Source organism: Notothenia coriiceps, unplaced genomic scaffold, assembly GCF_000735185.1.
Source record: "Notothenia coriiceps isolate Sejong01 unplaced genomic scaffold, NC01 NC01_scaffold00036398, whole genome shotgun sequence".
In the NCBI taxonomy this organism is placed as follows: Eukaryota; Metazoa; Chordata; class Actinopteri; order Perciformes; family Nototheniidae; genus Notothenia; species Notothenia coriiceps.
This window is the reverse complement of record NW_011369099.1, coordinates 114,329-141,578: the sequence shown is the minus strand read 5'-3', so window position 1 is coordinate 141,578 and position 27,250 is coordinate 114,329. Positions and strand designations below refer to the sequence as shown.

At 42.3% G+C, this 27,250-nt stretch overlaps 1 protein-coding gene across 3 annotated transcripts; it reads right to left on the bottom strand.

The window, feature by feature from the left end:
• Nucleotides 1-46: 46 nt before the first annotated feature.
• Nucleotides 47-27,250, bottom strand: LOC104963676 (uncharacterized protein KIAA1522 homolog). Of its 3 annotated transcripts, none has more exons than XM_010792293.1 (8): nucleotides 26,903-27,250; nucleotides 16,757-17,078; nucleotides 6,736-6,879; nucleotides 6,534-6,577; nucleotides 6,293-6,422; nucleotides 6,007-6,117; nucleotides 1,369-5,484; nucleotides 47-956 (listed from the first exon to the last, which is right to left on the bottom strand). In XM_010792293.1, the coding sequence occupies exons 2-8, from the start codon at nucleotides 17,052-17,054 to the stop codon at nucleotides 892-894; spliced, it is 4,908 nt and encodes a 1,635-aa protein (XP_010790595.1). In that variant the 5' UTR covers nucleotides 17,055-17,078; nucleotides 26,903-27,250; the 3' UTR covers nucleotides 47-891. The 3 variants fall into 3 exon arrangements, with proteins under 3 accessions (XP_010790595.1, XP_010790596.1, XP_010790597.1); XM_010792294.1 differs by having other exon boundaries at nucleotides 16,769-17,078; XM_010792295.1 differs by having other exon boundaries at nucleotides 16,916-17,078; nucleotides 26,903-27,249.

Here is a 27,250-nt window from a genome sequence, read left to right as displayed (position 1 = left end):
GAAACTAAAAATTGCAACAATCAATATCAGAAAAAAAAAGATGCTCATCAGTCCATAAATCTTTATTCTTTCCATTATAAATGATTTATTACAATACAGTGTCTGAAACCAGTTTGAAATATATTATAGTTCAATACAGAAATATCCCACTGTTTGAGCATCAACTGATAAAGGGCAAAGCCTCCATTATCAGTAACTAAAAGCAGCAGAAAAGATATTGCTTTGCAGGTCTGCTCATTGGTTCTGTGACTTCTCATTGTCACCCAAAGAGCTTTTAATCATAAAAAAGGACATGTGGGATTTTGGAAAACACATATTTGGACATGATTAGGCGATACAAACAAACTTGATTTTAAATGATACACAGATTTAACACACATTCTGTCTGTGGAGACTCCTCTGAATGTGAAAACAGGAAACAAATAACTTAATATAATTAATACTTTTTAAAAAACATTGCTGTGGAAACCGTTTTGGAGAAAATATAGAACAGAACTCTGTAGAACAGATCCATCAATGCTATATTTACAGATGAGCGCCCAAAAGTCCCATTGTTACATCTAAAACTGATTCAGCAGGACATACGTCGATGTGTGACACTAGAGGGCGGTATATTCCCATCTCGTGCAACGGAAAGCTCAGAAGCACCTCTGGCAAAAGAAAATATGCTGTATTCATTTTTGGTAAAATGCAAACTTGAGAAAATGAAGACCCACACCATTAACTTTAAAGTCGGAGAATTTCCTTTAAAATCCAGAACTTTTACAAATGCAATCCTTGAGATAAGCATCTCATCCATCCAAATCCAGTGTCTTGCTTCTCACACAAAGACCTTGCAGCAGATTCAGTGTTATTGTTAAGTCCTTCCCAGGTCTCCTTCAGTCTTTACAATCATGTGGATGGCGTCTCTCCTCCTTCAACAGTACCTGCTGTCCCATTCGTTTTCTCCGTAGCATCTGAGGTTGGATAAGAAAAATAGTCAGTTTAATGAAATCAGAAAAGTTACATCATAAAATAAAAAACGGATTTAAACATTATCATAAACCCATATGAGCTGCTTTTAGCTGTTACGTATCGAGGCATTTATTACAAAAGTGAAACCAGGTAAAAACAAACTATGTTCTTGAATTAGTTGAATTTATTAAGATGATCGCTGACCTGGAATACATTTGGAGAGTATTAAGGTCGAAATGATATGAATGTGGGAAGCATGGTTTATAGCATTTTAGCATGCTGACGTTAGCATCTATCATTAGATTGCTGTTCAGAACTAAAGCGTTTCAGAGACTGTATAGACTTTGAGACTTGTTTATCAATTCCAGTCTAACTCCAATATTTTTTTTATTTAAATTGAATAATCTCTCTTACCCTTGACACCGTCTTGCAGTGCTTCCTGTCCTGCAGTTTGCTCTGTCCCTTCACTGTCCTCGATCTCTTTCCCCTTCGTTTTTGGTTTCCTTGCAACAGGTGGTGGCACCTTAACTTCCTTCTTGACCCACTTCGCTTCGCCTGCCACCTTCTGTACGGTGGCCATGTCCTCCGGTGCCGGCTTGGTCTCGATCACCACCCTCTTGTTGCTCTTGGAGAAGATAAAGCTTGCTGTGCTGCAGGGGGACTTTTGGGGGTCTTTTGGCGACGTTGGGGAGTTCAAACTGAGGCGGGATGCGGGGCCGGTTTTTGATCTGGCCGCTGTCCTCAGGCGGATGGCCTCCTGCAGGTTCATGGAAGGAGAGGCCGTCATGGCAGGTGGAGACCTTTTTGCTGGGGTTGGGGAGGCAGGCAGTACCAAAACAGAATGGGTCTCTGGCAGAGCTAGTTGTTCAGTGTCTGTGGCAGGGGGGGAGGCGGGTGGTGAAGATGTGGTTGGTGGTGAATATGTGGTTGGTGGTGAGAGGATTATCAGAGACCTTCTGATGGGCTTCTGAGGAGCCTCACCACTGGCAGATGAGGGGGGGGCAGGGTTGCTGGGCTGCTGCTTCCTCATGGTAACCTCCACCGCTGTTGGCTCCTGAGCTTTAGGAGGCTCAGGGCTGCTGCTGCTGACTGACCGCAGCTTGACCATCTCCAGAAGGGAGGGGCTGACAATGAGGGAGGGTCCCTCCTGTGCAGCGGGGGCAGAGGTCCGCTCCGGGGTTTGGTTCTCTGTGCTTACAGGACTAGGCTGCTCCTTAATGCTGGCAAGGCCCTGCAAAGGTAAAGGTGGAGCTAAAGGAATGTTTACAGGTGGAGAAGGAGCAGGTTCTTCAGCCTTTTCTGGTGGGATAGAGACTTCTGGGGAAGGGGAGGGCTCCTGGGTCGCTGGACCATGGGTGTTCAGGGGTAAAACCTGAGAGTGGAGGAGAAGCTGTATAGGAGGTGGAGGGGGAATACTCTGAGGGGGAGTGAGAGTACTGTGAGATGAAACCACGGAGCTCTCTCCGGACAGATCAAGTTCTTTCGCTGGTGGATTTGGCTGTGATGGTAGGGAAGGTGGAGGAGGAATACTTAGTGGTGGAGTAAAGCTCTTAACAGGTGTGGCCTCCTCAGAAGATTGACAGGCCTTCTCTTGAGCAGATGGAGGAGACACTTCTTCAGTGGACAGACAGGATATGTCTTCAGGACCTGGTGGAGCGGAGACCTCGATAACTGGTGGAGGAGATACCACCGTCACCAGTGTGCTGGAGACCTCATTGACGTGAGCAGGGGGGGTCTCCTTTGGTTCCAAAGGAGTAACCTTAATAAGGGGCGGAGGAGTCATTTCTTTATGTGGTGTAGAAGAGACCTCCTTAGGTGGTGACGGAGGGGAAGTTTCTTTAGGTGGTGATGGAGGAGAAATACCCTTAGGCGATGGTTGAGGAGACATTTGTTTAGGCGGTGTTGGAGGGGATGTCTTTTTAGGTGATGGTGGAGGAGAAACCTTCTTAGGTGGTGGTGGAGAGACTTCTTTAGGTGGTGGTGGAGGAACAACCTGCTTAGGTTGTGTCGGAGGGGAAGTTTCTTTAGGTGGTGGTGGAGAAGAAACCTCTTTAGGTGGTGGTGGTGGTGGTGGAGAAGAAACCTCTTTAGGTGGTGGTGGAGAAGAAACCTCTTTAGGTGGTGGCGGAGGAGAAACATGCTTAGTTGGTGTTGGAGGGGAAGTTTCTTTGGGTGGTGGCGGAGGAGGAATATCCTTAGATTTGGGCGGAGGGGAAGTTACTTTAGGTGGTGGTGGAGTGACTTGTTTAGGTAGCAGTGGAGAAGAGACCTTTTTGATTGTAGGAGGGGACACTACATTAACTGGTGGAGGGGGAGCTGTGTATGGTGGGGGAGGTGGGATATTCAGGGGTGGAGGTCCCTGGTCTGTGATCACCACTGATATAACGGACGTAGTTGTACACGTGGAGCCACCACCAGAAGAGGAGTTCTCCTGTGGCAACTGAACAGGTAACACGAACCCCACCTCACCGAACATGGGGGGAGGCGGAAGAGGGAAGTCAACATCATCAGGCCCATTGAGGCCCACTTTTGCCATTGGTGGAGGCGGTGGGGGCCAGGAGGCCTCGGGGGACACAACGACTGATGGGGTTGGCGGTTGGGGAGGGTGGTGCGCTGGAGGAGGAGAGGGAGATGGAGTAATGCGTGTTAATGAAATGGTGGTTAACGTATCCATGTGAGTCTTTACATCTGGGTCTTGTGTGGATGCTGGTTTGACCTCTTCTTCTCTCACCATGGATAGCCTTCCTTCACGCTTCTCTACGGCCTTCACTAACATGCTGTTTACTATGTCACTTGCTCTCACTTTCTCCTCTTTTTCTGTCACTTTCCCATTTCCTTTCAAATCAACGTTCTGCTCAGCCAGTCTGTCGAGGGTCTCTTTGTGAACCTCTGCACTCAAAATCCCACTTTCTTGACCTTTCTTTGTTTCCAGAACACGGAGGGCTCCGCTAATGGACTCCACTGTTACATTCAGATTCTTTGCAGAAGGAGACTGCCTCTGGGGTCTCCTGTCCTTTGGATTTCTCTTTATGATGGCGTAAAGGTTATCAGGCACCGGGGGTCCCAGCAGCAGCTCAAATGAACGCTTGCTGTGAGCCCACACCTCTGGAGGAGGCGGTGGAGGTGCGTGGATTTTAGGTGGCGGAGGGATGTTGAAGAGTTCCCTCAAGGCCCTTACAGAAGGGCCGACAGTTTCAACTGTGGTAACAGGTTTGAGTTCCTCACGGAGAGGAGGTGGCGTTGAACCAGACCCAGGAAATAACCGTTGAAACTTTGCGAAGATGCCTCTCTTGTGCCTCGGAGATGGGCTGTGGGACTCTTTGGAAACCTGTGTGGATGTGCCTTCTTGGCTGGAGTAGCCACTGGATGGAGAGACTATTCTGCTAAGCTTATTCTCCGGATCCTTCTTCTCTTCTGAAGAGTCTTTCGCTCTTTCGGCTTCCTCTGATTTTCGGGCCTGCACCTGGGATCTGATGGGGCTAAATGACACAGAGCCTGTAGAGTCCTCCAGTGAACTGGTGTCAGCGGTATATCCAGGGCTGGAGGGCGAAGATCCCAATTTATTTTGTTCATCTTCCTCACCTGAAGCTGAGGTGTTATTTAGAGAGGATTCCCTTGAGTTGACCCTAACTTCTGCCAGATCCCTGGACCGCCGCTTCATCTTATTGTGGAGGGAAAAGGTGCGGCTCGGAGGAGGAGGAGCCCTCTTGGGCTTCATGACGGAGAGGCTACGTGAAAACGGCGCCTCCTTCTTAACCTCGTCTCCTTTAACAATGAGCTTGCCATTGGAGTTGCATTTTGAAGCCCCGCTGATGGATGAGTGAACACTGATTTTGTCCTCTTTAGCATCTCCATCCTGGGACCTATTCTGTCTAGGGGTGCTGCTGCTGGAGATGGTGGAGGAGTCCGATACCAAGGTGTCTGAGGACTCAGAGTTGCTCCAACAAGAGCTGTCGGACATATTGTGAGGGTAGTTGCGGGAGGCAGAGGTGATGTTGGAGGCTCTGGAGGAAGAGGTTCTGGAGGAAGAGGCTCTGGAGGAAGCCCTGGAGGAGGCCGGGCTGGGCATCACCAGGCTGCTCTTGCTGACGGTGCGCACGCTGTTGCGACTCCGTCCACGGCTGATTTCCACCACATCGATGGAGGGTGGCAACACAGCATTTGGAATGATTTTGGACATGTAGGGTGCCTGGGGGGACATGGACATGACGGGGCTGGGCAGCTCCGGCTGGAGGCTGTTAGAAGTGGTCATACCGGGAACGGCCATGGAGTGAGGCCTCTGCCCATCTGACAGCTCGGGGCCCAGGTGATTCAGCAGGGCCAGGTCATCCCTATGACCAGCATTGGGGGCACCGAGCTGCTCGAGATGGTGTTTGTGGAGGGGATGGATGAGGCTCATGTCCTGAAGGCTGGCACCAGCTCTGGTTTGTGACTGAGGCCTATAGGCTGTCGGGCTGTCGTCAGATTCACCATTATAAAGATGCTCCTCATCTAACCTCTGAGTCAGTGACCAACCCACTCTGTCCAGACCTGATGAGAGAAGACAAGTTCATAGTTATTATTTAGGAAATGAACGCACAAATAAACAATCTATCATCAATTTGTTCTAGATAGAAGACCGTAACACAGGCTTATTCAATTGGCTGTATACATGAATACAATTTCAAAGCTAAAGAAGAAATACATCTGAGAAAATTCACTTTGTTTGCGTCCAGCCAAAGTTTTCTCCCCCATTTTTAAATTAAAACACAGACTATTTGTGAGGAGCATAACTCTTCTCATCTTATGTTTTGAAGATAATATGTGTATGGAACACAAACTAGGAAAAAGAAAGAAGGTGTTGGTTAAAAAGGACAGAAAGAGGTGAGGTCGGTCAATTAACCACCTCAGAATAATAGCTCAGCTCTCTGAAAAAGTGGCCGTCTAAACAATATAAATGTATAAACCTGCAGTAACATAACCACCTTTTGATATCATTTTAAATGCAACACATACAATTGAAAAATAAATGTATAGATGCATGCATTTTGTAAGTTATGATTAGCTGCATACCCAGTTCTCTCTGAACATGCTGTGGGATTCCCCCGACAGTCTTCCTGTGTTTTCTCCTCGTCTTGGTCTTTTCTGACTTTTTCCCATGATTCAAGGGCCTGAATGTTGACCCTGGGCCGACAGAGGCAAGAGAGAAACATTAGAAAAACATCATGATGAAACAACCTGCACATCTCACCAATTACATGTTTTATCTGTGAATGTATATGTGTGCATCACATATGTTGTATAAAATATGTACTTTCAAGTAGGTAGTAATAGCATTTTACGGTTGTGGTTAAGTTACCTTGCCTGGTGAGACCAGAGCGGGAGGACCTCGTGGACACAGATGATTGCACAGAGACGACAGAAGATGAGTCAGCAATAGTGCTGTCTGTCATAAACCCTTCCCCGTCCGTTTGGACCGTCATGTTCGACTGGCAAAAAGGAGAGACATTCTTTTGTTAAAAAAATCTGTACATGGAACTTTGTGTTTTGGGTAATTGTGAGTAAAAAAAAGGCAATTCTAGGTAAGATGTGTCACTTACAACTGTGCTCATGTTGTCCTGGAACTCCATTCCATTATTGGTTTCTGCACAAGAGAGAAATATTATATTAGCAATTAAAATATTCTAAGCAGTGTTTATATCCTGTGGTGCACACCCTCTCGTCTTGAGCAATATGCAAACAGTTGGCACACCTCTAATTGACTGCACATGTGTATGACTAAGTCACTAGAGCGCTTTGTACCTTCCTGCTGCATCATTTTCAGTCCCTCCAGGGCCTCAGTGTGGAGGTTCTCCAAGTACTCAGGCCTGCTGGCCTCGATGAACACATTCTCCTGTAACAGCGGGGGGGCCGGGGTCTTGTCATTGTCATCTCGCTTTTGGACAGCTTGAAGAGAGAGAGAGGAGAGAGGGGATCAGCCTGGATCAACTAAAAGCTGTGTGTTACTGTTATAGTAGATAAAGGGGGCCATATGGCCAGGGTGAGGTCCTTCAGGTGTCTGCCAGAAACATTTAAGTACAGTAGATTGTTTTACGGTTAATTACACGAGAATGTGCGATTAATAAGGCTGAACTTCCTCATCCTCACGCAGGATTAAACTCCAGCGCAGTACAGTGACCTTTAGGAAAGGATTATCATATTAAAAATATATCCGGCACAGGTAGGAAAATCATATTCGCAGGTTTAACTGCTCTCGAGAAGACTGTAATACAGTACCTGAGCCTTAATTGATAAAACAATGGTTACATCATTTTAGGGATATTGCTCTAAAACGAATGTTATTAGCTGTTATTCCTAAAGTGCAGGTGTCCACTGTAGAGTGTTATATTGTGTTTTATATTGGTGACTTTATTGCAAGAAAATGGTAATATGTATAAAGTATGTTAAGAACTGTTTATTTGTTTAATAATCCTTGTCTTTGGTATGTTGTCTACGACGATTTTCACGTTACAAAAATCCACCGTCAGGTAATATGCTCAGTATTGCAAATCTTCTTGGAGCCAAAATATCACTAAATTACATAATGTAAATTAAACTAAATAAATTACAGTCAAATCTTGTTCATGCTAAATGTACCAGTTCAACCTTTTGTTAACCAATTATAAGACACCTGAAATTCAGCATGTATGTACCATGAGCACTATTGTGGCTTGTGAAGAATTCTGTGTAGATCACGGTCATGTTTGCATTATAAAAGGACTTCAAAGTCAGACACTTGAGAGAAACCAAGATAAAAATAAAAACTTGACGTTACAGTAGCTTAAGATTTGCTGACCAACAGGATTGCCTTTGAACTCTAGGATTTATGTGGTGCTCGCACGCTCCCAGGACTCAGTCTGGGATCATTCGACTAACAACCTGCTAAGACACTTTTATGTAATGGTCTCAGCTGCTCCACACTTTGCCACCCACTGTACTCTACTGTCCGCTCTGTCGTGTAAGACCATGCTGCAATTATCTAGCCATGTGCTCACTGATCGTTTTACCACTGTCTGTTTGGTAACAGCATTAGAGTTGCTCCCAATAAGCAATTATCTATAAATATGCAAAATTCTAGTTACCTTATTCTATTTTAAAGCAAGTCTTAGTTGCAAGAGTGAGACTAGAAATCACAGCATATCAGATAAAAAGAGATAACAAACTGACAGTAGTTTTTATGGTCCACAGATATAGTAAACTACCACAATTATATTACTTTACTGCGTCTATGGGAGCAATTGGATCCAGCCAGTCTGTTGAAACTGCTTTTCAAGTATGACCCAATCAGGACGAAGCAATTGGCTAAAGTCATAAACAAATCTAATGTTATCTGGTCATTTCCAACAAGTGTGGTGTTCGGACTCACCTTTCCTCCTGAAGAGAGTTGGTAAGCAGTAGTAATTAGTACTAGAGTTATTAGTCAGAAGCAGTACCATAGTCGCAAGTAAAGTGCCCCAAAAGTACGCTGAAACTAGGCCAACGTTGGGTTAAAGAAAGAGGAAGAAAAATATGATCTAGATCAAATCCGTCAGTTTGAAAAACATCCTGGTAAAATCACTCCTGATCACGGCAGGATGTGAGTCTTTCTTGTTTTTGATCAAGTTGTTGTTTTCCTTTTAGGTCCATGCAGAGCGTTGAAGGTCTCTACAGCCAATAGACAATCAGAGCTCAGACTAATCCTCAGCAGCCTAATTCCTGCCAGCTCTCTCTATTAGGTCTCCCCCACTCGCTGCCCAGCATCCCACTGTTGCCCCCCATCCGTGGGCACGCTCGCCCCGGATTGGTCAGTCAGGGCGCAGATCAAAATAAGATCATACATGTAAACATTGAAGGGAAGGGAAAGCTGTTGTCAGGGATTTTGGAGGTATAGAGCGTCACTTGAGCCCCAGCTTTGGAAATAAACAACACAACACTCCTTTGTTAGATTATACAACATTTTCACTGAAGTACTACGTTAACACCCCAAATGTGTATACTTCCTCACAATTTATTATGGGACATATAATTGTATTGTTTTTTGCCACAAGGGGGAGTAAGCGAATTAAAAGATTCTATTCCTTTAAACAAGATTAAAAACATGTTTGGAAAGAGGGCTGCAGTTCCCTATTGTTCACTGCAGCATTGCCTCAGATTTGATAATGAAATACCTAAATAACTCAGTTAATCTAGAGTTGCTGTATAAAGATGGATTTAAAGATCTGAGCATTTAACACCTTTTTAACCGGTTTTTAGGGCAAACTTGTGTTGACTATTTCTTCAGCTTTTTTCTTTTTGTGTTCTGTTTAGAGCACTTCAAACTGCGGCTAAGGGGGTTTTGTCACTTCCTGGTGTGCGGAGCAGACATGACGAGGAATGTATACCATCTGAACAAATGGAAAACATTCCCATGGTCGTGATGCTACCTAGTGACTCAAGACAAAAGCAGTTTACAAAATAAAATAAAAGAAATGAACCATATGTGTGTAAGCAGCCCATAGCAACGAGTGGAAAAAAAAGATCACCATTTCACCGCTTGAGTGGAGGCTTCAACCTCTGGATGTAAACAGAAAGTTGATATGCATGTGTGGGGTGAAGTCAGTGTGGGACAACACTTATCTGGTTACCATGACAGCACACACTCCGCTGGAGTGACGGGTGGGGCCGGCCACACGTTAACGAGGGGTCATGTTATCACTGATTCTGGGGTCACATTGTTATTGTGTACAAATTCATCACTGACATATTAAAGATACCATCTGTCACTGAAGCCGGCGATATTGACGGGCTGGTTGTGATTATTTAAGAACAGCAAACTGATGTTTACAGCGTGGATTTGGATAAACAGATTAATCCTATGGATTTGATACAGCGTGATCAGATCTAAGTTATCTGTTTCAGCCCCTCGTGAAAAAAAACGTGTTGAAGAAATGCTCTTTTTGGGAATCGTAATGAATTATCATTACATTTCTGAAATGTAACTAATGGTGGGATCAAATTAGAGCAAAGATCTTTTGGCAAATGTAAAAAGATGTACTGTTTTGGGAGTAAACAGAGACAGAAGGGCTTCAGGAGACATGTTGCGTCACTTACTAACAAATTACAACCAGCAACACAGACAGCAATGAAGTGTGTTTATGATACGCAACCATGGTAATATATTGTACAATTTAGCTATGAATAGCAATTTCAAAAATAATGAGCACTGATCTTTGAATTGATAGAGATTGAGAAAGTAAGACCATGAATAGTAAGGGTTTATTAACCCTTTTTTCTGTTTATTTAAAAAAGCAAGGCTTCAAAATTACAACATTTAACATTTACTAAACCTTTTTAGCGCCTAGCCTACGATCAACAGTTTATCTATGGCCAACAGCCTGTTGTAAAAAGATCAGGACAAGTCTTAGTCTCTTTCAAAGTGTATTTATTAGGTAAAGTTCTTGATTACGTTTACGCTGAATATACTGAATCCTTAGGTCAAATGTAACTTTATTCGAGTTACAGATTCTGATATCAGCCTTGTTTTAAAATCCAGCCCCGGGTTACTTAAATTCCCAGAAAAAACACACTGTGTGTGGTCACTGTCCTCAGTGGCTACAGCTTGCTGTTAGATATTTCAATTCACTACAAAAGCAATGGACAACATATCACTTTTTGTGATGATCTCCGGTAGCGCCATGTGCTAAACGGCCATAATGAAAGAAAGAAGGGGGAGTAGAAGGAAAGACACGTTGCACCGCTTCAGAATGTAGTCAAAATATAAAGAGCAACAGTTGGAAACCCTAGCTTTAGATTTAGCACCACACATTAACACAGACGCTGACGTGATGGGACTCCGGCTTCATGGGAATCAAATATATGCAAATATCCCACACACACCTTACGTCCCTGTCCTAACTTGCCCCTCGCTCTTGTTTCGCCCCGTGAGGCAGACAGCCATGTTGCAGAGACGTTCTCTCCGGCTCTGAGGGTGCTGTCTGCCAGGTGCTTAAGCCTCCCTAATCAGCACCAACCCAACTGAACGCACTGTGATGACAGTAGGGAAGGGCTGGAGGCTCACTCTTCCTCTAAAAGCAACAGTCTTGCTACACCGACCGGACACATCCTGATCAAAGTGTGTGCACTACTGACTATTTTCACGCTCTTGGTTTTCAATGAATTAAATATCAACACCTCAGTTGAAAGAAAGGAAGGCCGAAGCATGGTGTGACAAGGAACGACAACAATCCATGTAACAGATACACCTGCATCCTCAGGCACGCAGGGTTACACTCTATTTCACCATCAGACTACACAATCTGTTAGCCAGCAGACCAGCATGCATCAGGTGTACCTCCAATAATAAACCCAGGGTGCACACAGATGCATTTGATGGCAAATATTTAGCAGGTGGCCACTTTGTTTTACTACAGTCATCCTCCTTGGAATCCAACAGATTTCTCCCATTATATTGCCATTTAAAAGGTCAAAGGTGAACAAATAACCAGTGCTAGCTTCATAGTGCTAAAGTTTCGCTCAAAAGGCCATAAGCAACACATAAAAATCCCATTAAAAACAGTGCAGGAGAATGTAAAATATTCAGGCCTGCTTGTGCCTGTTTAATGTAGGCATAGCGTTGCGTTGATACCAGAGAATAAAACAGGTTTATTAGTAGAACAACTCTGAGACACAAATTACTGGGTGTATTTAAGGTCACATATTGAGGTAATTGATAAGTGTTAGTTAGTAACGATTAAAGAAAAAATGTATTAGCTACTTTAGTGTATCACAAGCAACAAACTATTTTCAAACTATATCAGCTATTTTTGAGCCATGCTAGCGGTGTTAGCCTATTGCTTGATCCACCACTTTGGTCCAGACATTAATATCTCAACATCTATTGAACAAAATGCTACGAAATATGGAAACTCACATTTATATTCCCCAGAGGATAAATCCTAGTGACTTTGGGCAACCCCTGATTTTCCTCCTCTGGTGACAATGGTAAACACTAGCTGGCTTAGTAAGTTGATATCAGACAAGGCATGTGAGAATGCTAACTTTGCAGCAGTTTTTAATGTATAAAAAACATTGAAAATACATACAGCATTACAGAGCTGCATGCATGGCTAAAGGGCAGGTTGTGCTGATATAAACCGTGAGAGTCCCTCTTTTACATATGAGCAAGCTTATCACAGCTCCAGTCAGCGAATATCTCCAGTGAGAACAGTGTGTTCTTGAAAAGGAAAACATGTATGACCAACACTGTTACACCACCAAAGTTATCTGCCCCAACAATGAATTTCTACCCTTCACATGTGCCCCATTGCTTGAACACTGCCTCATTTGACTACAAAAGCTATGACTGATGACTCACAAAAGTTTCCAAGCGCATATTTGTCAGTCTCTCTGTCAACTTGATACAGTTGGTTGGCTAACAATGTTTTCTTTCGTTACAATAGCCTAGCAGTCGGTGCAGAGCCATAGTAACATATCTGCACATCTTGACAATGAAACAATGTTATGCCTTCATAAATAATAACTGATGCTTTTGGCAGTGCCGTTTCCTTTGGTAATACTGACACCAAACACAGGATTGACAAAGAATAAAAGCAACTTGATGAAATGAAACTGGAGCGCATTATTGAGTTGTGACCAGAGGGCAAACTGCCACTTTGTAAACTTCTCTTACCATTTGAGTGACCTAAATATGATCTCCTCTGACATTTGGGTGTGGTGACTTTTCACCTATTGCAATAAAATCCCCTTAAATCCCCAAAGAACCCTGTGATTGAAAACAAGCATTACTGCAGCTGTTTACTATACAGATAGTCAAGTCCTCATGTAGAGAAATTCCCACAACGTCAGCATTGGCTACATTCTCACGTAACACCTGAGCAGATGGATGCCCTTGTTGTGTCAGCTTAGTCTCAGATATTTTATATACAAAGGGAACTTAAAGTACAACATAAGTTAACTCTTATCCTCGCTCTAGTGTGACGTTTTTATTTAACAAAGCTCATGGCAGGATAACTAGTGCTTTTCATATAAAGTCCAAATAATATGTCTCAAAGGCATACACCTCCCTACTTGCTGTTTTCTCGGTCACACGCCAGCTTCCCTCAACCTGCTCTCCAGCCCTTCCTGTTATTGTGTCATCATCATAACACAGCTTCAATAACTACAATGACATGCATCTAGTGTTGTAAACAATATTAAAAGGTTCCACTCTTGAAAGCATTACATTATTTCAGCTAGTTGTGCTTTCTACAGTTACTGTTGTGTCAACATTTACATCATTTTGTGGGGATTTGTTTCCGATTCACTTGTCTTTAAAACACAAATATCAGTATATGATATTGACCACATTTTTTAACATGTTTGCGGGAGCCGATGGTAATCCAGTTGGAGCAGGATTAAGAACAATATTCCCACAAATGGCACTTCCCTGTTACTTCCTTGTTTGCACTTACTTCCCTAAATGGACAATGTAAAGCCATTTTTCCGTCAGTCTTTTACTTCTTCTACTTCCTGCCATGCCAAAGCTGAAAACTCTAGCTCTACTGATGTGTACCTATGCTGCACCGTTTTAACTATCATGGCTTTACAATGCATTAGAAACAGTCAGAAAATAAAGTAAAGCAACAGATACATGTAAGGCTTAATGTTCTTAAGTTAGTGTCTGTAACAAAATAATGAACAAACAAAGACGAATGAACTGGCTCATATGATCTGTCACCAACCACAAACACTAAGCACTCCTTGTTCTAACCTCCTAAAATAAACCTCAGGAATGTGAGGAATCTCTAAAGGAGTGTTCGGAGTAAACAGGTGACCTTCTGCATGTACCGTGGCAGGACTGTATGACCTCATCAGTCTTTCCATCACCTTATTTCCATTTACCCAAACCAGTGGCATTCCTCTTCAAACCAACTCTAAAGCAAAGACAGGAGTTGACCGGCCAGAGTTGCCTCAGAGAAGCCGGTCGTTTACTTTGACACAGGATCGAGAAACTGAAAGCCAACGGGGACATGAATCAATGTCACAAAGGTAAGCCGACAAATGGAAGCAAATGATCTTGCGAGGACAGATCATCTCAGAGCTTTGGCTCAGGATGAAACCTTGTCCAGGTAATCAGAGAAGACAATGCACAGCTAATGGGTTTACCACACTGAAAGGTCCCAGAGGCCGGAGTTTATCGCTCCAAAACCTGCTAATGCGCATTTCCCTCTTTAGGTCAAACTCCATGTTTACAAGAATGATTCCCACAAGAGCAAAGGTAAAGTAACCCCATACAAGTTTTGGATGCTCACCCTCAGGGAAGCTAAAGCAAACACAATGAGAGGTTAAGTTGTCCGATGTGTTAACAGCAGCTTACTTTGTCAGGGATTTCTCATATCATAACTAATTAAAGTTGGTCAACTTCCCAAAAACATACTATCCCAAAAGATTCCCATTTTGAGAGATCGATCCATTAAACAGTTAAATTACCTTTAGTTAAAAGAGAGATGTGTAAATGCGACTTCAACATTAACTTCCACAGTAGTTTGGGTTACACGTAAGCATTGAGAGATGGAAAATATCTGAGTAAGTTGCATTCTGGTAAAAAATAAATGAGGTTGATAAACGTCAGCATCCCTTGCTTTGTATTGATGTGTTAAAAAAACATTTAGGAAAGTTTGTTCATTTCGATGAATCTGCAGATACTGTATTTTCTAAATTAAATAATTTCTAAATTAACATAACATGGCTTGTTTCATTTGTTAATGAAATAGAAAAGCTTGCTCGTTTGATATGAGTTTGATACAAAGCCGATCATACTAGTCTCATTTGCACACCTCCATGTGACCCATGGTACCAGTGCCTCTGAACGAGGAGCAACAGAGGGAGAGGACGGGTCAGGAGAAACAGAACCTTCCTTGCTCACTGTAAACGGTCCTGGCATGGATTTTAATTAACTGGCACTGGGCCTGCCATACCAGGCATTTAGTGGGCAGGAGGCCCCACTGGCATCAATACAGATCATCATCAGGGGCTCAGCTGGAGGCATTCAATTTTCTTGGCAAGTGTGTTGCATTTGCAGCGTGTCCTGCTCCTGCAATAAACCTCCTCTGGATGCATTTTGGGAGTCGCTGAGTTCCTTCTTTAACCGGAGGAACGGTCTGGTGAGGGGTTTGAAGGCAGCACCAATGATCTGCATGCCACGCAAGACACATTGATTGATGAGGGCCCAACAGCAACATATGTTAATACCTGACACCTAAGTTCAAGTTAAACAGTTGATGTTTTCGGCTTTGTATTGATGTATTTCTGCAACCTTAAGGCTTTTACCTTAAGTCAATAGATTTAAAGAATATTCATTGCAGCTGCACTCACAACAATGATTAAAAGCTTCAGAAATCTACTTGTTTCAGTAATTCTTATAAAGGGAATATGTGGCAAAGTGAAGGAGAATAATTGTATAGCCTCTACCTGTTGAGGGAGGTAGCCTCTAAGCTGACCTTGGCAGAGGAGAAATACCTTATCTGTCTTCAGTTTACTTTCTCCGACAGAACTCTGAGCCTCACTCTGCTTGTTTAACTAACCAAAAGTAGCACAATTAAGTCCAAAGATTGCGAAATGCAGTCTACATACTCATGCTTCAGTCAATGCTGACGCTGTTGTCTATGCATTCACCACAACCACAGCTGTGACTAAAAACGTGTTTATACATATTCATCTTTCCAGCATAACTACAAGGATGGAGAAGAGGCAACAAAAAAAAAATCAGGCAGGGCCTCCTCGGTCTGTAAAGCAATTAGCAAAGACTGCACAAAAACAACCTGAACACTGTGTGCCCTTTTTCTGTTTTTTGATAATTCTACTCAGTAGGACATGGTGTTGCTGGATGATGTTGTTGTGTCACGTCTGACAGCATCAAGGTTTGACTAATGTGTGTAAAACTAAAGAAAGTACTTACAGGTGGGGGCGCGGGGTGGGGGTGGAGACTGTTTTCAGAGAAGAGAAAACAGGACTGGTTTAGTTTATTATGCTGACATACGAGTGCAAATGTGCAAGCTCCAACAAGAACCCAAAGCTCTGTGAAAAGTGTGTTGCTGCAATATCCATGGGAGCGTGTGAATAATAGCTTTTTGTTTGTGTTCGCTTTGTGTGTTTGTCGGGTTTTACTTGGGTTGTTCACTGTGTAGGTGAACGTGTGTGGCGGCAAAAAAGTTCAAACTAAATAAACCGTCCACCTCCAAGTATATCCGGTGGGGCCACCAGAGTGCAACACTTAACCCTTCACATAACCTGAAGACCAGGTAAGTTAAGTGATGGTATCACAGAACAGGACAGACAAAGCGAGCTGCAGGTCAGAAGGCAAGTGGATCAACACACATGCCTGGGAGCCAAGGGGCAGCATATTCAACTGGCCAAACTGCTCTATATAGAAATGTGTTATTAAGAGCTCCCCGTTAGCCAAATAGCAACAAATTACTAAGTAATAATGTGTTGTTACAAGCAAGTATTCTTTAGATAAGATTGGCAAACGTTTTTTAGGACATTTCCTTCCTTGCAGGCACCTATTGGTTTATCTCATGTCAGTGCAAAATGTTAATCAGCTGTGAGAGAGGGAATTCAACACAGTTTAATAATTGTAGCTTGTTTTGTTTTTTGTTTGTGTATGTGTCAAGGTGCCAGAGACTCTATTGTGATGCATTCAAGGATGCCCGTGGCGCCAACCATATCTAAACAATTCCAATCTTGTGAAAATAAAATAAGTGGAGGACAGTAATCTATCAATATGTAATTAATGGCAACATCATTACATATTGGAAGTGGCTCTTACCATGATTGTTACCTTGATGATGAGCCTGTCTTCCTGACTTATATCCTCCCTTGTGTCCACCCTGATGCCCAGCAGTAGGGTGCCCGTCCAAAGCCAAGTCAAGTGCAGGACCCAGACCCAAGCTATGCCCCTTAAAACCGGGATCCTTATTCTTCTTACCCTTCAGCCAGACCAGAGCTCGGCCCAGGGAGTGACTGCGCTTCTTCCGACCCCTTTTGCTGTGCTTCTCTTGGGCAAAAATATCAACCACATCCTGGGGAAGGAGTTCCCCGAACCCCAGCGAGTCACGGTTTGACATACCTCCTCACACTGGAGCTAAGCCCTGAAAAAAGAGAAAAAGGGAGAAAGGTCATTATCATCATAATCATCAAAACCCTACGTTTTCTTGCACAGGGGGAGAAAATAATAAAAAAGTATCACACTGGATGTCTTGATTGATTTGTAACGTGTGTGGCAAAACTAAAAATGAAACTAAATCTTGAGTTATTTCTCAAAGTTACCAGATCAGTTGATAGCAGGTTATGAAAACCAACCTTGTTGTTCTGTTCAAGAAAATCAAAACAACTGATATTTTTGATTTAGCTGCTGCAAAGAAACATATTTTAACTCAAGAAGCAACAAATTCAGTGCTTTTACAACAATTACGGTATCTGATTATTACTGTCTGCCAGGTATGATTGCATATCAAAAAAGTTGATTATACACAAGCATTCCCGCAAATGATGTAGCAGTATGTTGGTGCTTCCTCTAAACAACAGTACCTATGTTCAAAATGATGGATGATAGAGCACCTCTGCCAAACAGGTTTCAGGTCAAGTCTTTTCATCTTGAAGAAAAGTAATTTTTTAAAATCAAGTTAAAATATGCTTTGGAAAATGCTCGTCATTGTCTAAATCTGATTAATCCAGTCATAAATAAATACAGCTTCCATAGTTTTGAAGTTGTATGTTTGTTTGAGTATGTATCCATCTGTTTGTGTCCGTGGGCACTTCTCATTCAACTCATATACTGAGCCTATACAGACCCCCCCCCCCCCCCCTCCACACGCGCCACCCCTCCACTGTCTCTAAACCAAACTTCACAGATCTGCAAAGAAAGCTCTGGCACCGCTCCCTTCATTCCATAACATGGAGTCATAATTCACAAAGCCGCACCCGTGAGGCTCCTGCACTTTTACACACAGGCACAACAGCAAACTAGGAAGAGCCAGCGAATAGAAAAATAAACATTCACCAATGTGCATCGAGTTGTTTTTAGCAAGCAGTGCCCATGTTACTTGTTATGTTTCATTGTGTTCCATAATCTATTTTTCTGCGTAGCATGAGCTCATCGCCTCCTCCACCCCTTCACCTCGCTGAACTATTCTACTTGGAGGCAGCTTACTCTGGGCTTCTTCCAGCTGCTTGCTTTATTGGATACTTATCTCTAAAATCACAGACTAAAAGCAGGAGCAAGCTCTTAAGATGACAGGAGTCACAGCTTGTAAATAAGCACACAAAGGCTGGAGGAAAGTAGGAGAGGACTCAGAGTGAGAGAATCGTGAATCCCTGTTTGATTTGATGTCAAGAAAGTTCATGAAACTTTCTGAGCTGAGAAACACAACCAAACATCTTTTACTTGATGTACTTAAATGCTCCTAACAAGACATGAAGCTAAACCACAGAAACCTATGTCATGTTCTCTGAGGTTTACAAATTTGACTTTTCCAAACTGCTTCTCATCATCAAAGACCGCTGTAATGCCGAGGGGTTAGACGTGATGAGGGGTTAAGGGGCTCTGGTTTGGATGCATTATTTTTAAAAGTGTCTTACATACTCAACATTGGTAATAAATTAAACTTTTTATCAGTCAAATCTTTCTTTATGAAGGCAATTTTGATTGCAGGACTGTTGTGTTGTACTCCTTTAGTTTGGTAAGCTGTTGCTACCTGATAAACTGGCAACTGAGTAACGTTTCCATATTGGTCCTTACTGTGTGCTCATAATGGAAAAGAATCTAAAGCCTTATGAGCTGTTCTTTAAGGCTGGACTAAGGCAAAGTGATGCTAAATGCTAATGTCAGCATGCTAGCATTTTACAATACATTCCAATGCTAATATGCTAATGTTTAGCAGGTAGGGAGAGTGGGGTAATTTGTGCCAAGGGGCAAGTAGTGCCACCCCTGTTATCTAGAAAACCATAGAAGAAGTTGGTCATGTGACCACATATTTTTGAAGAGGCATCTATTTCAATCATCCTGCAAAGAAGAGAGACACATGGCTTGAGAGGTAAGCACATTTAAGTTCAAAAAAAAAAATGTTGCCCTCCAAAGTAAAATTTCTATGATCAAGGTTTTTTGATTGCTGTGTTTGAACAATTTAGAGAACTTTGAAAACAGTTCACACATGTTTTAGTGCTTTAGTAAGCTACACCATGAGTCTATACAGTTAGCATGATGCTAGCTCAAAACAGCTGGGGGATGCATTTTTTTCAAAATGGTGGGCTTGGGGTAATTTGTGCCAAAGGGCCTGGGGTGGCACAACTTACCCAAACTTATGATTATTTACTATATATTACTTTATTGTATTTTATTGTTATTGTACATTGTATTCTTACATTTGATCACTAAAACTATGTGACATTCTTAATTTTAGACCAAAATCCATCAGCCACGCAAATACAAAAGGAAGACAGACAGGGTTTCAACTCCTCTTGAGGAGTTGGAAAGAGCAGTGAAAGAGGTGCAACAGGGGAAGACCATACGTCTTCTTCCCTTGCCAAAAGCCACATAAAGAAAAAAAAATTGAAAGAAAGTGAAAACAAGAATCGTGACCGACACACCTGAGAAGATGGAGTTGGAGAAGGCTCACAAAGAAAAAGAAGATAAAAAGGCTGAACAGGAAAAGAAAAAGAATGAAAGAGAGAAGAAAAGGGCTCTGAAAGCTGCAAATCAAACCAAAACCAAGAAAAAAACAGCTGTGTACAGTAGCTCAGAAGAAAGCTCCACCACCAATGATGAGGCAGAAGATGGCCTGGAGAAGACACAAAGCAGAGAAAAGGAACGGGCTGAAAAGAAGAAAAGGAGTGGAAATAAGAAGGGGGCTCTGAAAGGGTCAAAACCAACCAAGCCCAAAAAGAAAGTGCTCTCCAGTAGCTCAGAAGAGAGTGACTTTCCGATTCCACTTAGCGATGCCACTCATTATGAGAGTTCAGATGTCCAGAGTGATGATGATGATGGTGACAAGGATCTGTCTGCTGGTGACTTTGTCATTGTGAAGTTTGCAGGTAAAAAATCCAAATCCTATAACTATGTTGGATTGGTGGAGAATGTTGAAGGTTACGAGATCAGTGCAAAGCTTCTGAAGCAAAGTTGTAAGAGGTCTGTTGATGGAAACCCCATCTTCACATTTAGAGAGAATGATGAAGGAGTCATCCCTAGAGGTGATGTGCTCAAGAAACTACCCACACCACAAAAACTTGGTGGTACAGCCAGAAGGGAGTATAAGTTCACATTCCCCTGCAGCATTGACAAGTGGGATGTTCAGTAGTAGGCCGAATCTGTGAAGAGATTCAGATGCAGATGATTTGCAGATGATTAGGTGCTCATTTTGGAATTTTAATTTTGTTCTGAGTATGTGTTCATGTGGCGCTAGGCCTTGTTTAAGCAAATTGGCCACACCACAAAACTTGGTGGTACAGCCAGAAGGGAACAGAAGTTCATATTTCCCTGCAGCATTGGACAAGTAGGATGTTAGGTGTTCATAGGCCTTGTTATAGAAAAGTGGCCTTTGATGTTGTTACAACTTTAAATAAACATTAAATAAATAATTTTGTATTGAATTTGTCTTGCTTTTATATAGCATTATTGTTTGTGAGATTAAAATGATCTGTTTTACTTCAATTATCAATGGCACAATTTACCCCAGTGTATTGTCTCTAATGGCACAACTTACCCCGCACCGGGGGCAAGTTGTGCCACAAAACCACTTTTTTTTCTAAAGCTATATTTCTCAAACAGTTTATTTAAGATCTGAAGTGATTGTTCCCAGGGATGCACAACATCCTAAACTATATGTACATATTTTAGTTGGAGTTATTACTGTAATCCCCTTGCTTTAAAGGCACTTTAAGTAAAAATTGGCACTACTTACCCCACTCTCCCTATTATCAAAGATGCTGTATAGATATTTAACTTTGATCTGATACATAAGATATTTAAGCAGTAGATAGTTAAGCAGTAGTGTTAAACTCCACGTCTCAAAGATACAGACAATGTACTCTAATTTTTTACTGTCCTGTTATAATGTGTAATTTTGGACGTTAGCATGCTAACATTTGCCAAATAGTAATATATAAAAAGCTGAAAGGTATTTGGAATTGGATCAGTAATCCGAATTATTAGACAAACTACAATTTGAGATTTTGTGTTAGAGGAAGAGTTAAGAGTTACAAAGATGATTTGACTATTGATTAGACGCTGACAGAAAACTAATCCGCAACTGATTGGATAATCAGTTAATCGTTTAAGAAAACTTTTATGTAAAAATTCTGGAAAACATGACATTACCTTAAGAAACTGGGATGGACTTTTTTTCTCTGACAAATTGTCGCCAAACAAATCATAAATCAATCTAGAAAAATTGAAAATTGGCAAAGTAAAGTTATATCTGGTTCTACTTTTTCTAGAGGAAGAGGTAGGCAGCCTCATATGGGAGGCTTAACATGGGGACTTGAAGCACTAGAATGCTTCTCTAAACTCTATACATATGTGGGTGTTTTTTAAGTCATTCGTTATCTTAATGTTGCCCAACTGAACTTGTTATCCACTGCTGCACATCTGATAGAGTCTACAGTGTGTTCGGAGCAGCGAGGAGGAGTAAGTTCTAGAGAAAGGCCAATAACAAGAAAGCATCCATCTTCTCCGAAGCAAAGTACCAGGCCTCTCCCTGCACTAAGCCCCGTGTTTCTCCTGCTCCAAATTACAGTCATTTGGGCATGACTAAGATCTGTGCATCTGTATTGGCTACAGTTGCCAATAATCAGACGCGTTTCTGGGGAGGAGAGGGGCCGCTTCATTCATTTATAGCCTACAGGCTGCTCCGAGTGCAATAACTCCTCGTATTACTTCAATCACAGAGGGACCAGAGAAGTGCTAAGAACTCTGGGACATGGCGGAGAAGGACCACCCAGCAGACTGTCTGCGCAGTCCGGTCACAAGGAGCTGACTCATGCCTCCATTGCTGTGGTTACACATAAAAACCTGCAATTTCAGCCTAACAAACAAATGTAATGAGGTGACGTATACGCTGTACTTCCAAATCATCACTGTTTGTTTGATGACGTCTTTTACATTTTGTAACTTTTTTTTTTAACTAATACTATTTTACTAAAGGAAAATCCCTTGGGTTTATCTAGGTAAAAGGTACCAGTCACAATCCTCTCTGTTAGATTCAAAATCTTTCTTCACGGTAATGCTCAAACGCTGACATCCGTATTACCGAGTTGCTTCATTGTCCAAGCAGTTATCTAGCCACAAACCCCAATTCATAAAAGCTGATACGCAAACTAAACGCAGAAAAAAGGATTTGTTATTCGAGGATTTGTAGCAAAAGCATGGTAAAAACCTCCAACATCAATAACCACACTGCACCACGTAAGAGTGTATCATATTACTGAAGAGATCATGATCAAGTCATATGCCTTAAGCTGATTGACAAACAAAAAGGTTGTATGTGCTCTCTTTCTCTCCATGTCTCTCGGTCTCTCTTCTCTCTCACACACTAAACCTGCGGTTATGGTTTCCCAGCCCAGCCTCAGTCCTGCCGGAACAGGCATGTGTTCCAACATGCTGTTTACTTATTCTTTACAAAAGACACCAGGCTTCACATTGGACAGGAGATACCGCTCAAACACAGCAAACCTCAACGCAGTGTGTCAATACCTGCAGCACTGACTGATTATCTGACATTGACAGCAGTGTGTACACATCAGCATTTAGTAGACTGGAGCTGATAATAGTTGATACGCAGTCATCATGAAATAGACTGCGAAATCTGGAGGTATTGATTCTGTACTTGTCTTGGAGAAGAGCTCGAGGACACGAATTCCTGAGTGGGTCATCTTTAAATGTATACACAGGAGGGTCAATATACTTAAAGCGAAGCAAAGCAGTGACACCTGTCTTGCCTGAAGCAAAGAACAGTGGCAAGGATTACTGTGCAGATCCAGTCTCAAATCCATAGATATGCCAAAGATCACATGGCTCTACTGTTCCTTCCTTTGACAAACACTTGTTGAAAAAGAATGAGGGAAAGCCAGTTCTTGTAAGATGTTTAAAATCTACTTTAGGTGACTTAAGCATGAACACACCCTCGACAGATCCATGTCTCAAAAGTACGTTGTTTAGATTTGTTGTGCACATATAAAGTTAGTTGACTAATGGTTCCTTTGGTCTTAGTCAAACAGGACTTCATTAGTGGTTTAGACTTTTTTTTAAATGCAGGATGACTTTCTCCAAAAATATAGAGAACATCTTTGGTAAACACAAGATTTAAAGTGGTGCTTTTACATGTTCTTTTCATATGATTTGTAGTCAACTAAGACTTTTTTGTGCAAAGACAGACCTATTGACTATGATTGTGAACATTTTTCTGACACCCACTGCGTTGTTCAATGTGACAGCCATGTGGTAAAGAATAATATTAAGATACAGATTTAAGTCAGACTGCAAAAAAAGAAAACACAGTGACTCTAGCAAATATGAACAATGAGAATTTCATGGGCAGTGGCGGGGCAGGGTCTCCAGGAACTGTAACTCTTGTCTGCAGTGAGTCACACAGGGAAACTGACGGAGCAGACTTCAATGCCTCATGGGGATAAGCCAAGCCAAGAGGGAGTGGCGGTGATACAGGCAGCCACCTTTGTTTGAATTAGGACCCGCTCAGTTTAACCAGGAGGCCATTCACATCTACACTCGAGCTGCAGGGTTTCACATGGTATGATCCAGCAGTCAGAGAGTGAGGTTAAGGTCGGGCTGAATGTGGTTAGTCTCCCAAAGGTGGAAATAACAGATAACCAAGGTTCAGATTCTCCTTTTGAAGGATGTTTTGGATCTGTTCCAGATTTCCTGCTGAAAATAACAAGTAAAGACTCAACAGTAACAGCCAGTTTGGAAAATAATAGTTTTCAAACAAGAATTAAAATGGCTTTGAAACTCAATTGTAAGTGTTGGGCAGTGTATAAACTAGTGTTAGTGTGCGGCACCTGCAGGCATCAATGAGGGCGTTGGCTATGCTCTGTAGGCATCATTACACAAAGAAGAGCAGACTTGAGCAACCGTGTCTGGGCTACAGCTCTGCACACTGAAATACACTGTGATGGATGGGAAACAAACTGGAAATACTCAACTCACTATCTTAAAGGAGTTTGGACATTTTGAAGAGCATTGGGGGAGTGATCATGCAACATGGGACAATTCCCATCTTAAAAGGGAAATAGAGAGGATTACAAGAATCAGAACTAATGAGCCCTAATACCTCATGAAAATGTCATTATAACTGCGGGGTTTAAGCGTAGCCTCAAGTTTCCTACAGTTTGGTTCCATACCAGCGTATCAGCATAAACACGTATTGGTGGTGAAGGACTTGGACAGGAACACAAGCCCTTACTGACATTATATGGTCCCTTCGTTTGCTGCAGAACGGATACAGTTTCATAAAAAGACCATGTTGGTAATGACAGTGATACAAATAAATAACGCAGATAAACAACGCAGTAAGACAATAATGACAGAAAATAAACCAAAAACTCTATGTAACTGAACTCACTGAGGTTATGGACACTGTGTGTGTGAGTTCATGTGTGTGTGTGTTAACGCAAGTTGCCGCTCTGCAGGGCCGCTGTAGCCATGCAGCAGCTTGTCTGGTAAGAGCAGCAGATGCATTCCTGAGAGATTGATAATTGCCGACTGAGGAACTCTTCACTCCAAATCTGCTTTCACCCCCCTGCTTTACCTCCTCTTCCTCCCTCGTTCTCCCGTCTCCCTTTCACACCCCCCTTCCCTCCCTGCCACACATCCCTCTTGCAGTACAGTGGCCTGGGAGACTGAGCCATGAAAGAAAAAAGGGTAATTGCTGGCGCATGAAAGTCATTTCGAGATAAGATTATAACATGGGGCTGTGTGCACTGGCCAAGATAATCGTTTACTGTGTATTTCCTTATAGAGGTTAGTGACTAATACACAGATTGCAGAGAAAATGTGTGCATCAAAGTATAAAATAAACCTTAAGACACAGTTTCCTGAGAGTTTTGGTTATTTTTCCAAAATGTATCAATTTAGGATTACAACTAACAATCATTAAATAATCAATCTGATAATATCTTTATTGATTAATGACTTTGTTGATGTCATAAAATATTGAAAGAGTGTCCGTTATAATTCCCCCATGTGTGTTCTATGTGTCATTTAGTCCAAAAACTGAGATTTGTGTGTTTTTTTGCATTTATCTATACAAATTCACATATGAAAACAACTGCTGATTCATTTCCTTTGAAGTAATCAATAGATCGACAAATCAATTCAGTGCCAATATTTGAGCTGCTGCTGATAAACTGTGGATTTCTACAATGCATAAGAAGTACACCTCCCTGGTAATTAATACAGATTTACAAACACATTTTACTGTTGCTTTTAGTAAATATGTATATATATATATATAATACAATCTTGTAGGAATGTAAAGTAAAATGTGCTCAGTTTGTACAGAACAATAAAGCAATATAACTTCTCTCTGGCGCTATAAGAGACAGTGGCAGAGCTATTTAGTGTTTTGTTTGTTTTGCTTCCAGGGGTTGCCAGGGGTCTGAGTCTGGACTGCAGCCTGTGTGGAGCTTCAGACCCCTGATCTGTCAGTCAGGGGTGAAAAAAGAGAAAGTGTTAAGCAGCGCTGACCAGCCCGCAGCGAAGGCAAACACAGCTGGACACTGGTCACCGACAAAATAAAAACTCTGCCCTTTCAACCACTGAGCTGCCACTGGGTGAACACAGTACAGAAGCCTACTTGGCACTATGTACCGTTTAAAGAAAGCACTTTCTGGTGACTTCCTTTTCCTTTTCCCTCCCTCATCTTTCATCCCCTTCTCTACCTCAAACTTTTCTCTGACTCTCAGGTATCTCCCGGGCTCTGCTGTACCTCCAATGCTTACATAACACACCTGTAATCTCCATGGGTACAAGCCCTGGCATGGCAGGCTGGCGGAGAAGGAGCACCGGTACGAGACACACCCTTTCTAAACAAATGGCTAAGTCTCAGCCTCACCTAGCAGAGGGTACAAGAGGTTAAAGTGAAGCCATGGAGATAGAAAAAACAAAGTTAATCAACCATTGTTTGCTTGAAGTGCTGCAGAGTTTTTAGAAAAGTTTGGATATGGAGCTCTTGGTCCAAAGTGCAGGGGAGGAGGTGGACAAACAGAGACGAGGAGACCCCCTAATGACAGACTTGGACATGTTATCTCTGTCAGGTTAATCAACAAGCAGTGGATCAATGGAAGAGCACAGACTGTCATTGACTGCTGTCACACATTAAAGCGTCAGAGCTCCATGCTGCAGTCAAACAGTCATTTGCTGCTGGGTCAGTGAAGGGAAATAACACAATAGTGTGCATTGTCATAAGCTGAGAGAAGCATACAGGTCTTAAATTACCTCTCACTGAGGATCCCTTAAGGCCAAGTTAAGCAAATCTCCCACACCTAGTTTTTCATGCATGCCTATACAAAACCTGGATCTCTTGCCATCCATTTGTGCCTCACTTTGATTACACTGTAGAACTTTTGTTTTCACATGTTGGGGCTATTTTCTTTATTTAAAAGCCTCTTCTTAAATGTTTTACAAGGGTTAGGGTTTATTTTTGTTGTTTGCAAAACAACTCACTGGACAACATGATGCAACAGCTTCACTTAAAAAAACATCCTCAAAGTTGATTCAGTCGAGCCTGGTGTTAATTCAATGCGATTTTTTTACTTATTTTTCAAGCATTAAACTCTATTTCTTATATATTTACCACGTCACGCATAGTTTGGGATGCTTTATAAGAAGGAAGGAAAATACATAAGTGCTACGAATGACTCTACTTTTTATTTAAACAGCAACAAAGTAAAAAACTGTTCCTACCTTGATGTACTTGTATGGTCCAGAAGGATTGATTCACCCTCTCTCCATTGGAAGCGTCTCCCTGCTGTCTCCAACTCTAAACTTTCACCGTCCGAAGGGAAACTTCAGGTGAACCATTTCCGTGAAAACGCACTTCAGGAAGCGACTGGAGTCTGGAAGTGTTTCTGCTGGCAGCTACAGGTCCGTGTGTTGCTGGGTGTCAGGCTGAAGTGACTTCTCCCGCTGTCAGTGCCGTGTGAGGACGCTCCGGTGAACCGCAGAGAGGGAAGTGGAGAGAAGGTTCCAGGACCTGCAGCTCCCACCTGAAGGAGGCTGGGCGGCCAGGTGAGCGCGAGGGGCTGCGGTCAG

Bases quoted from the DNA above. Each gene is read 5' to 3' on its own strand.
- LOC104963676 (XM_010792293.1), bottom strand. From the start codon at position 17,054: ATGTCAAACCGTGACTCGCTGGGGTTCGGGGAACTCCTTCCCCAGGAT. The intron at 6,578-6,735 runs GTACAAAGCGCT...TCTCTTGTGCAG, and splicing joins GAAAATGATGCAGCAGGAAG to AAACCAATAATGGAATGGAG. The intron at 957-1,368 runs GTAAGAGAGATT...ATCCAACCTCAG, and splicing joins ACTGCAAGACGGTGTCAAGG to ATGCTACGGAGAAAACGAAT.